Below are 12,912 nucleotides of genomic sequence, written 5' to 3' on the forward strand. Positions count from 1 at the left end.
TGAAGCCTTTATTATTACATGAGCTGCTGTCAGTGCTCCAGCTATACAGAGGAGAATCCAGCTGTCAAAGCCCAGCCCCAAAAATTACAAGTTCCGCACTTCTGATGTAATCTGCAGGGCTCCACTGTCACTTGAAGCCTAGTACACTCAGGCCAAATGTCAGGCGTCATCAGCCAGTTTAATAAAAACCCGGCCCATGTGTAAGGCAGATGGCCCAACAGGAGCTTTTGGCCAGCTTCTGTCAGACTAGCATGGTGGAAAACCTGCGGCGGACCAGCTCCTGAGCCAGTAGTGCTGATAGGAGTGGGTCTGGCTGGTGGGCCGTCCCCTTGTCAGAACACAATAGAACAGCAGGGGAAATTGCTATAGAAACCTCGGATTGTTAGTACAGCAGCTTTTTTTATTTTTTTTGATAGAAAATTACATAGACCCCCCCCCAAACATCATATATGTTTTTTAGCAGAGACCTTCGAGAATAAAATGGCGGTCATTGGAACTTATCTCGCACAGTATTTGTGCAGCAATTGTTCAAATGCTTTTTTCCAGAAAAAAAAAAAAAAAAAAAAACTGTTTCATACATTTAAAAAAAACAAAAAACAGATAAGTTAGCCCAATTTTTTGGCATAATGTGAAAGATTATGTTACGCCAAGTAAATAGATACCAAACATGTCATGCTTCAAAATTGCATACGCTCGTGGAATGGTGCCAAACTTCTGTACATAAGAATCCCTATAGGCGGATTAAAAATGTTTTACTGGTTAAATTTTGAGTTACAGAGGTGGTCCAGGGCTAGAATTATTGCTCTTTGCGACGATACCTCACGTGTGATTTGAACACTGTTTACATATGTGGGTGCGACTTACGTACGTGTTCACTTCTGCGTGTGAGCACATAGGGACAAGGGGCACTTAATTATTAAATTTCACTTTTATTTTTCTAGTTTGACACTTTAGATTTTTTTTCTGATCACTTTTATTCCTATTATAAGGAATGTAAACATCCCTTAAATAAATCCCGTAATAGGAATAAGCATGACAGGTCCTCTTTACAGTGAGATCGGGGGTCAATAAGTCCCCACATCTCAGCTCTAGGCTGGGAAATCTGAAATAAAAATAATAAATGATCTTAGCTTCCCAGCCAAGGCAGCACCATTATTTCAAATGCAGAGGCTGGGCGTGACGTCCTAACATCGCGCCCTGCCTCCGAACGATCATAGAGACTCCAGGGACCATCTGATCCACCAGAAATCTCTATCGCCAGCATCCAGCGGTTCCCTTCTCCGATTCACCGATGGAAGGGGTGAGTCGGTAGAGGCATCGGAGGGGGTCCCCTCTCGCCACCTGCAAGAATGATCAAGTGGCTGAACAACCACTATGATCGTTCTTCTGGTGTAGGGAATTGCCGGCGCTTAAAGACTATATCTGCATGATCTCTAGCTGCAGGCATCAAATATCACCGCTCAAACCCAACGACGTCATATAACGTGCGGCAGGCAGGAAGAGGTTAAAGTTTGAGATATAGAAGATTGCTGTTAGAGACCACAATGGCCCATTCCCCAATTTTGAGGGAAAGAGTTTGTGTATTAATTCACTGAGAAATGGAGGTTATTTGACCACAGAGCCAGTTATTTCTATGTATACAATGATCAACAATTTTAAATCAGGGAAAAATGTACTTGCCACGGTACCACTGGAACACACTAAAGCTTGGCCATTTTAGGCATCTGATGAGTTGTTCAGCGCTGGTTTACCCTCTCTTGTGCCAAAGCAAATAAAAACACAAAAGACAGACATACCATTTTCATACTTTTCAGCTAACCTCCCTTTATTTAAAAAAAAAGTTCCACAGTCTGAATAACCCTTAAGTGCTAGAAATACATTCTGCAAAAGTTTTTTTTTTTTTTCCTTTATTTCTTACAGTGCTTCAACTCAAGTTTACAGGAAATAACCTTTGCATCATCATCATCATCATCATCATCATCATGTGCACTTTGTAAATACTGTATCCTGTTCCAGGTTAAAATTAAAGAAAAATATAGAAGTTGTCCATTAAAACATGATAAACCTGCGTGCGGAAGGTACAAATGTGTATCACTGTTCCCTTTTTCTGAGCATTTGTTTCACAATTACAGCGGGAAACAAAAAACATCCTGAATACAGCGTATACAAAACTAGCATATTATTGCTTGGAGTTTTGCAGTATTTAATGCACATATCACAGTTCACACCTTTAAGGATTTATTTTTACAAACTTTAACAATCATACATAAAATATATATATATATATATAATATAGCTGACCTTCGCATGTTTTAACAAGACCATTATACAAGGTATATTAAAAGGGCAAAACCATCTCTCAACATGAAGAACCATTTCCTTATGTTTTCTTTAAAAGGTCAGTCCATCCAAAAATGATGTTCTAAGAATGAGAAATGAGCAATCACCAATTGGCTTGTGACATGATTATGGATTACTGGACAATCTGGTTCTGCCAAACCGAATGAGGATATCGCAGTTCTCCTGCTGCAATCTCTAACAAAACAGGGGGAACAGTACATTTTTGACTAGACTGACCCTTTTTAGGAGCAGTCCAGGATCTTTTTATCATAACTTTTTTTTGTTTAAAAAGGAAAAATACAACCAAAGCTTGTTTGGCTGTACTTCTCCTGTGATCCGTTTTCAGCAGAGAGCAGGCTAAAGCCCGCTAACAGCTGATGTCACAGAGCGGGTCCAGGCTCAGGAAAGATTGTGACCATATGTTCAGGATCTGCCCACATGCCTGGACCGGGACCCGGCTCAGCCTCTCAGCACCCTCCAGTGACTGACAGTCACTAGTTCTCTGCTCACAGAGCTGTGAGAACCGAGCGAGCGGTGGTGTTTGATCGCTCAGTTCTCAGTGGTAGAGCTGGCAGGGGGACAGATGCAGCATCGGACAAATACTGCATCCAGCTAGGCAAGTATGTTTATAAAAAAACAAAACACCACATTTCCAAACTTTGCTAAAAAGGTGACCTTGCATCTGCCCTTCTCATAATCCACAATACCCAATTCTCGCCGTTTATATTTTTAGGACAGAATTCAGCTCCCAATTACACAATTGCTTAGAGAAGGACCTGGCAGGTATATTCTGAAATCAGAAATCCCAGTCTTAAAAAAAAAAAAAAAAAAATGCTGCTGTGTTATTATTGAATACGTTCATGCTCATAATTAGAGCCCATAACATAATTATAGATTATTATATTATAATCTATAATGTTGGCATCAGTGATTTGCCATATCTATTGCTGGTTCAATTACTTTCCTAGACAGCCTCTTTGAAGAGACATTTACTTTTTGCATTGCACCATTAGGATCATATTTTGCGGTGCAAAATGAAAGTTCTTCTGTTAGAACATGTTATTTCTCAGTCATTAAGGCTCGGTTCACACAGGGGCGACTTGTCCAGGCGACTTAGCCGCCTGACAAGTCGCGCTCCGTTCTGTACTATGGAACCGTTCTAATAGGAGCGACTCAAGTCGCTCCGACTTAGAAAAAAGGTTCCTGTACTACTTTTGGGGCGACTTCAGGCGACTTGCATTGACTTCTATACAGAAGTCGTTTTGCAAGTCGCCACTGAAGTCGTTTGCAGGTCGCATCTGTGAGTCGCGCTGCAAGTCGTGCCGCCCCTGTGTGAACCGAGCCTTAAGGGGTTTGTTTACATGAAATTCTTCTGAAAATTGTTTAAAAACAGACACAGGAGGAAACCATGGGGTTTATTTCTTAACATAAAAAAAATGAATAGCTGCATGCCATAAATCAATTGTAGCGCTAGTAGTTACATTACACCAAGTGCCACAATTACTTTATAAAACAAGACCTTGGTATACGTTTTTAAAAACGGCTTTAAACTTTTTTTGTAATACAAAAAAATATTTAAAAAAAAAAAAGGCTTTGTTTCACAGAATATCTTATTAAAGATCAGTAAAAGCACAGGCACGGAGGACAGGACACAAACAGTGAGGTCTGCATTTGTGCTATACTTTCCCTTCGTATGTGAAAACACACACAGCCAGTAGTGATGAACAGAACACACAGTGGCAATGTTTAACATTTTTATCATTTTAAGCTAGATTTCAGAAATATCTAAAAAACCCAGAGACTTTATATTTGTCCCCATTTACAGATTGATTCTTCACAAAGAAGAAGAGTAGCCTTTCTAGATAAAGGGACTCATTTCAAAAAGATTTCCTTCAAAAATTAAAAATACCAAATCTGACCAATCTCCGCCAGTGTAATATGGAGGGATCCCCACCACCTATACAGCAGCAGCACCCATTCCTACTGCTGCTCCTTTTACACAATATTTTGGAGGCCATGAGGAGTGTAAAGTTCTAATGTTCTAATACAGAACCACCATATTTAATGATCATGGTGCTATACCAGATTCTACAAGGTACACACACACACACACACACACACACACACACACACACAGGGTTCTGGTTGCCACAAGAAACCTGCTGTTTCAGATCTTTTAGATTCATAGAGCCAGGACAAGTTGGTAGAATGGGAGCTCTAGTTTTACTGGCAGATTGTTTCTTCTAGGTCTGGGACTCAATGGGGTTAATTTACTAAAACTGGAGGGTGCAAAATCTGGTGCAGCTCTGCAAAGGAAGCAAACAAAAAGATCAAGCGCACAGGCTCATAGTGCAGTTACCTTTACACTATGAGCCCGTGCTCTGTTTTTTTTTTTAATCTCCAGTACCCGCTGGTGTAGTGGGAGCAGCTAGGTTCTTGTAGGATTCAGTTACCCACGCTTTCTTTATTATATTATCCAATTGACTGTGGAATTGTACATGCAGGGTACTTTTGGCATTGGCGCAATCGCTAGCTGGTGGTGGTTGGCGCAATATGCTTCCAGGTTTCTTTGTCAAAGCTTAACCACTTGCCGACCAGCTACAATACATATACTGCAGCAGGTCGGCACCTGCAGGCAAAAATCACATACAAACATGTCATTTTGCCACAGCGGATTGGAGATCCAGTGATCATGTGATTGCTATGCGATCATGTCAACACAGCTATTATGAATTCTTTCATAACAGCTGTGTTGCCGATGCTGTGATTGATCCAGGTCTATGGGACAATCATAGTACCATGTGATTAGCTGTAGCCAATCACAGATTACTAGTGATCACAGCTGTCAAGAATGGTTAACCCATTCATAACAGTCAAAGACTTTGCTGTTGTAACAAAACACCCCCCCCCCCCCCCCCCAAGAGTAGTACAGAGTCATTATAGGGAAACAGAACTACTCTGATGAAATTATGAAAAATAGCATGAAATGCAAAAAATTTAATAAAATTGATGTTAAAAAATGTTTAGCCTTTTTTCATTTATAAAAACGCAAAAAAATAAAATAAAACCCAGTGATGATCAAATACCACCAAAAGAAAGCTCTATTTGTGTGCAAAAAAGAATACAGATGCAATTTGCGTAAAATATTGCATTACCGCGCAACTGCTAGTTAAAGTAGCACAGTGTTGAATAACAAAAAATGCCCTGGTCAAGAAAGAGGGTTAAAATCTTCCAGAGCTAAGGTGGTAATTGAACAGGCTGAAGTTAGAAGCCAATAGGACCAGATTTTGCACTTTCCAGATTTAGTAAATCAACCCCAAAGTGTTGAAAACTATGATGAGCCAGACATTTTGAGAAGCCTCTGCATTCCTCTCAGTACAGTTTCCTGTGGGGAAATACCTTTATTACTACACATTGGAATTTCCTATTTTTAAGAAAACCCCTTTGAAAAGTGACATCTCCACACAGGAGGTCTAGCAGTCCATTGCTTGTTCTGGCAATGGAAAGGTTAAAGGGATGTCCGTTCATATTCAGTACAGAATACAATATTTAGCAGATCAGAGATACATACAATGCATCCCTGAAGATACATTGGAGGCACTTAAAGCGGTATAAGTAAAAGACTAACTTTGAAATGCGTGATTTGCACATGTAAAAAATGTTGATCAAGGTCAACTATAAAGAGTCTTTGCATATATACATCCTCTGTTAAGCATTCAAAGCATTCCAGTGGCTCACACATAGGTAATTGTGGCATGCATTACAATACATTTCTGTCAGCTCCCTACATGCAACACATCTGTGACAAGCAAAGCAATCCAACACCCACTCCATACCCTGGGTAAGGCTGCAGTGTTCTTTGTGACAATCAAACAGCAAAGGACAAGCATGCTGCAGGATAAACCATGACGAGTGCACCCAACCAACCTGCTGAAAACAAAAACAAAAATCTAACCTGGACTGGTCCATAACCCATCTTACCCACAGTAAACCAATCATAAACGTTACATTTACAATGGGTAAAAGGTTCCCAGCAGCTTGTGTGTAGACAGAATCCTTCAGCACATATGTCATGCAAAGCCCTGCACAGATCTACATTCTGCTCTGACAGACGGTATCCTAGACAAACTGATAAAGACTTGCTTTCCTCTATGCAAATGCAGGATGATACTAGAAAGTACTCTAATTCATGTCTGCCTCTTGCCCGACTAGAGTGAAAGTGCATTCATAGTACAAAATTGCCTCTTCAAGAAAATGTCTCACTTGTGTATCAAAAATATTGTAAGACATGAGAATGTAGCCCTTTATTTAGGGAACAGGATTTATGCATAATGATCAGGGGATTGGATTGAGTGCCCTCTGTGGTCCAATTGTTCTTGAAGGTGAGCAAGTTCAACTAAATCCTCAAACTGTCTATCTGTTTTGTGGCTGACCAGTGACCTATAGAAATGAATGGCAAATACTATGAAGATTATTCCAAATGGAACCATGATGGAGGTTGAGGCAATAGCTGCTGCCTTGCCAGGACTGATAGAATAAGAAGTGTCGTTGACTGCCGACTTCGGACTGTTCACTGGAAGAAACTTCACCCAACAAAGCAAGACAACTTCAGCCAGGAATAGCAACGTCCCAATGACTGTAGAGAAAGCCCATGCTAGTTCGATGTGACGGTGCATCTTTTCATGAGGAGACTCTTTCACAGAGTTAAGATTATGGACATTGCTCACTGCTTCAATGTTGGGAAGGATGCAGGTGCTGATCATTAGTGCAAATAAATGTACAGCGACCAGAACAGTAGTACAGGCACTAAAAGCAATCAGGAGACCAGTGGGATAGATATGATCTGCTTCCAGTTGGACTTCTACCATTGCAACCTGAAAAAAAAAAAAAAAAAAGAAAACAGACTTAAAGGACCACTGATTTTCAAGCTCGTGGCACAAATCACAAAAAACAGTAGACAAAATCTGTTAAAAAAAATGTATGCAATGTGGGTCTATATGTCGTGTTCTACTTTTGCAAACATTTTGTGAATATCCAGTGCAATGAAGATGTTCTGGCACCATGACTCAAAATGGTCCTTTTAGGTGATAAAGCTCTAAAGTCAGCGATTTCCGAGAAACAGCCTATTCTTTCCTTTGTGATCAAATTCATTTTTACATGGGTCACTTTACATGTCACCTTGGCTTAATTTGCAAAGGTCATGGCACACTACACAACTAGTTTATGGCACAAGAAGCAGCAAGCGGTCAACCCAATGTCATTTTTGTGTAATGAACATTGCTCTAATTTGGGGTTTTCAGCAACCTTTGCCTGATCCATTCCTCAAATCTCACAATTGTCCTACCAGGAAGCAAAGGAAAATGCAATAATGGAAGTCTACAATGTGATGACAAAAAGGTGGGGGGGGGGGTGGTCCTCCCACAACAGGTTTGTGCCTAACAAACGTAGGGTCCAACGCCTAAAACAAGGGTGTTCAACCTGGAGCCCAAAACAATCGAAAACTTACTTAAAAATGATCTTTAGGAAATTTTTGTAAAAATGTACATTTAGACTGACTGCTGTGACGAGATCCGACTTGTGAGACCCCAAGTCGCAAGTCATATCAAATTCAATGTCTCCCTATGAAAGCCATCTTAACCAATACTACACAGGTTAGCAGTGTGAACCAAGCGTCACCCTTTGAAAAAGTCATGTGTCTGTGACGCAACACGTCAGGGAGGAGCCAGGTGTTACGATTGTCACTTCCGGTCGCGGCCGAGACCGGAAGTTCTTATGTTTACAAGTGCAAAATTCGAAATTACATTCCCCTTTCTTCCCTTATGATTACTGGCACTGGATTACCTTGTGAGACTACCCTGTGAGATTATCTTGTGAGGAATTACTGAGAAGGAGCCATATCATCTATTTCCCCTACATGTGTATTTGACCCTGCGGGGTCTAGCATTGAGGTGAGAGGCTGGGGGAAACGGGGGTGCACTGGTGGAGCACTGAAGGTGTTTTGTGGAGCATGTTTTCATCAGCACGTTTGGATATTGAATTTATTGAATAAGCACTGGAACATCAGTTTGAACATTTTATGGACACTTTTTTTTCTTCTTTTTTTCTGTCTTTAGATGTTTTTATAGCGATTTTGTTACACAGTATTCTGCGACTTTTGCACATGTTATGCGATTTGTATGTATCACATTGTTATAGGTGATTTTGCACTTTTCAGTCAGTATACACAATTGTGTTGTGCATGTGTATGTAAGCACAGTGTTTTACTATTTGCACATTTATTTTTGATCCTAGTTTGTTTTGTATTTCACATATTTTGGTATTTATTTTACACTCTTATATGCAATACATACACAAAAATTATTTTATTTTTTATTTTTATTTTTTTAGATATTACACACTTTTTTTTTTATTAAGTTTTATTGCTTAAAAGATGGATAAATGATCTAGATCAGTGACAGTTAAAGCGGAGGGCCGTTAAAAAAAAAAAAAAAAAAGTCAGCAGCTGCAAACACTGCAGCTGCTGACTTAATCAGCCCACTTACCTGTCCAGGGCGCCCCCGATGTCGGCCGCCCGAGGCCGACCCGTCCCTCGGCTCTCGGGTCCCGGCATCGCCATTCCTTGTAAGGGAAACAGGCAGTGGAGCCTTATGGCTTCACTGCCCGTTTCCTACTGCGCATGCACAAGTCACGCAGCGCTTTGTGAATGGGACGCACTGTGTTCTGGAACACATAGTTCCCAGAACACAGCGCGACCCATTACCCAGAAGACGCCGCAAGGAGGAGAGAAGACAGAAGATCTCCGCGGAGGAGGAAGAGGAAGATTAGGATTATGTGCCTAGCAACAGGCACTTCTGGTAAGTAAAAAAAAAAAATTTTTTTTTCATTTTTTTTTTTAGATTTTTTTGTAATGTTTAATTTTTTTTTTTTTTTCAGGGTGGCCCTCCACTTTAACTTTTGATCTGCCCGACTTTTTCTGCTCATCAGCTATCCTTATTGTTAGTGTATTTTATGTGTGGCCCAGTTCTTCTAATGTGGCTCAGGAAGGTCAAAAGGTTGGACACCCATCTTAAAGCTGGAGCAAACCCACTGAAGTTCTTTTTTGTTTTTTCTGACCTGCAAGGGAAAAGTCATAATGAGCCCTGACATCTCACCTGAACCACGCCGAGGGAGCTGACATGTTCCCTCAGCATGTCTTCCGGGTATCGTGGCTCCGGCGCTGTGAGTGGCCGGAGCTGCGATATCGTCACTCCCGCGCTTGTAACAGAATACAGGACAATAACCAGGGACAATTTAAGGAGTTCCATATTGACCAGTTGGAGACATATCTAGCATTAGAACCATCCCTGTAAGCCAATATTTTATCATATTCTGCCACCATATTGACTTTCATGATAATGTTCTGTCAAGCTGGGGATCTCGTTAGTTTTCCATTTGCTCATCATTAGAGATCTTGCAGCAAAGATTATGTGCATTGCTATGGATCTAACTGATATTGGGTATACCGCCATGTGAACACTTCGTATCAATAGCCGGGATGTATAAAGACCCTAGTGACTTTCGCAATCAGTTTGAACTAGGGATGCACCGAAATTTCGGCCGCCGAAACATATCGGCCGAAAATGCCCTTTTCGGCAATTTGCCGAAAGAGAAAAACGGCCGATAATGCAGCCGAAAATGGGGCGGGGCCAGGGTAGGGGGCGGGGCTCCGCCCCCCACCCCTGGTGCGCCCATCATGAAAAGCTATAACATTCCAAATAGTGCAGGAGAGCCGTCTCCACCACCTGTTTGATCACAGAGCGGGAACATCACAGCTTTTATTTCAATAGCTGTGTGTTCCCGGCCGTGCGCCGTCACGTACAGCCCCTCCCCCTTGTCCGGGCACTTTGATAGACAGATCACCCGTAGGATTGGACGGATGATCTGTCTATCAAAGTGCCCTGATAAGGGGGAGGGGCTGTACGTGACGGCGCGCGGCCGGGAACACACAGCTATTGAACTGAAAGCTGTGATGTTCCCCTGCTGTGATCAAACAGGCGACGGAGGCGACTCTCCTCTTCTCTTTACAGGTTAGCTGCTATGAGGGGAGACACTGGCTGCTCTGAGGGGGAGACACTGGCTGCTCTGAGGGGGAGACACTGGCTGCTCTGAGGGGGAGACACTGGCTGCTCTGAGGGGGAGACACTGGCTGCTCTGAGGGGGAGACACTGGCTGCTCTGAGGGGGAGACACTGGCTGCTCTGAGGGGGAGACACTGGCTGCTCTGAGGGGGAGACACTGGCTGCTCTGAGGGGGAGACACTGGCTGCTCTGAGGGGGAGACACTGGCTGCTCTGAGGGGGAGACACTGGCTGCTCTGAGGGGGAGACACTGGCTGCTCTGAGGGGGAGACACTGGCTGCTCTGAGGGGGAGACACTGGCTGCTCTGAGGGGGAGACACTGGCTGCTCTGAGGGGGAGACACTGGCTGCTCTGAGGGGGAGACACTGGCTGCTCTGAGGGGGAGACACTGGCTGCTCTGAGGGGGAGACACTGGCTGCTCTGAGGGGGAGACACTGGCTGCTCTGAGGGGGAGACACTGGCTGCTCTGAGGGGACACACTGGCTGCCTGCATTGTATCAATTGTATCATGTGTCATGTATCATGTGTGCAATTTCTGACCATCTCCTGTACCACGTCCCCAGTCTCTGACCATCTCCTGTACCACGTCCCCAGTCTCTGACCACCTCCTGTACCACGTCCCCAGTCTCTGACCACCTCCTGTACCACGTCCCCAGTCTCTGACCACCTCCTGTACCACGTCCCCAGTCTCTGACCACCTCCTGTACCACGTCCCCAGTCTCTGACCACCTCCTGTACCACGTCCCCAGTCTCTGGCCACCTCCTGTACCACGTCCCCAGTCTCTGGCCACCTCCTGTACCACGTCCCCAGTCTCTGGCCACCTCCTGTACCACGTCCCCAGTCTCTGGCCACCTCCTGTACCACGTCCCCAGTCTCTGGCCACCTCCTGTACCACGTCCCCAGTCTCTGGCCACCTCCTGTACCACGTCCCCAGTCTCTGGCCACCTCCTGTACCACGTCCCCAGTCTCTGGCCACCTCCTGTACCACGTCCCCAGTCTCTGGCCACCTCCTGTACCACGTCCCCAGTCTCTGACCACCTCCTGTACCACGTCCCCAGTCTCTGACCACCTCCTGTACCACGTCCCCAGTCTCTGACCACCTCCTGTACCACGTCCCCAGTCTCTGACCACCTCCTGTACCACGTCCCCAGTCTCTGACCACCTCCTGTACCACGTCCCCAGTCTCTGATCACCTCCTGTACCATGTCCCCAGTCTCTGACCACCTCCTGTATAAAAATATTTTTTAAAAACAGTCATTTTCGGTATCGGTGCTGTTTCGGTATCGGTTTCAGTTTTCAGCCTAGTGTATTTTTCATTTTCGGTATCGGTTTCGGCACCAAAAAACCCATTCGGTGCACCCCTAGTTAGAGGTGGGGACACGCCCACACCATATGAGTTAGTGTCCCCACCTGTCCGCATCCCCTGCAGTAAAGATTTGAGCTAGCGTCAGAAAATTTAGTGACTATGTATGGGGTAAAGTGCCATCTTGCAAGAAATTTTTGTGCTAGTTCTTCATAATTCAGAGCACCTTGAGAACTAGTGGTTGTTTCTAATCACTGAAAGCCATTGTTTTTCTGAAAAAACCTTACCTAGATCTTTTGCCCACCTAATTAGTGGGTTGGATATGATAAAAACTGACGGGGTGGAGTAGGTCGTATATCAGGCATATTCCTTTCACTTTTGGGTTAGTAGAGTTGAGGCGTTTCCAAATCCGTGTAGGGATTGGGGTATAGTTTGTATTTAGTTGTTGAAGTAGTGAGGAGATCTGGTTGTGCATCAAGAACTCTGAGGAAGAATGCGGTACTTAGTTTGAATGTCTGAAAAGGACATCAGTTTGTCATTCTTCATAAGATCTCAACCAGTGAGTCAGGGTTAGGTTCAGGATTAACCAGTGGAGGGGTGTCTAGTGGGATGGGGATGTTGTGAGAGGGCAACGTTGGGCATGTTACTTCTCTTAGGTATGACCATGCGTTAAATCGATGCTTGTATGGTGGGGTGGTCTTTTGGGATCTTTATACGTGGCAAGTTGTGCACAATGAGAATGGACAGCGGTGCTAATGTTTTTAAATAAAATTGATTTTCATTACATACTCATTCTCATTACAAACTGCAATGTTCTATGTAATTTAAAGTGGAAGTATAACTGCCACAAAAAAATAAAGATAAACAGGCCCCCTGCAGGTTTAGGTCTAAATGTACTAGTATGCCCTGCATACTAGTACATTACAGACTAACCTGCACACTATGCCCTCCAGCGCAGCTCTGTCATGGCTCCCCAGCGCTTCTATCTTCACCCAGTCAACCTTCCAGGTTTGCGGACACTGGCTGTATGAACAGCCTGAGCCACAATGATGTCACTCATACATACATGCGGGCGGCCCAGCCACGGCACGGCTCTCTGCATTTCACGACACACTTTAGGCCCTGAAAGCAGGACATCACTGTGCATTCACAA

General features: G+C 43.6%; 1 protein-coding gene across 1 annotated transcript in view; it reads right to left on the bottom strand.

Annotated features, from left to right (window-relative positions):
* Positions 1 to 1,793: 1,793 nt before the first annotated feature.
* LOC143940506 (calcium release-activated calcium channel protein 1-like) overlaps positions 1,794 to 12,912 on the bottom strand; it is a 38,048-nt gene continuing 26,929 nt past the window's right edge. Inside the window, exon 2 of the mRNA XM_077461974.1 lies at positions 1,794 to 7,214. Within this exon, the coding sequence (XP_077318100.1) occupies positions 6,663 to 7,214 (552 nt within the window). The 3' untranslated portion in view covers positions 1,794 to 6,662. The remainder of the gene's footprint in view (positions 7,215 to 12,912) is intronic.

Source organism: Lithobates pipiens, unplaced genomic scaffold (genome assembly GCF_037356315.1).
Source record: "Lithobates pipiens isolate NorthernLeopardFrog02 unplaced genomic scaffold, aLitPip1_a1.2 Scaffold_3, whole genome shotgun sequence".
NCBI classification, from domain to species: domain Eukaryota; kingdom Metazoa; phylum Chordata; class Amphibia; order Anura; family Ranidae; genus Lithobates; species Lithobates pipiens.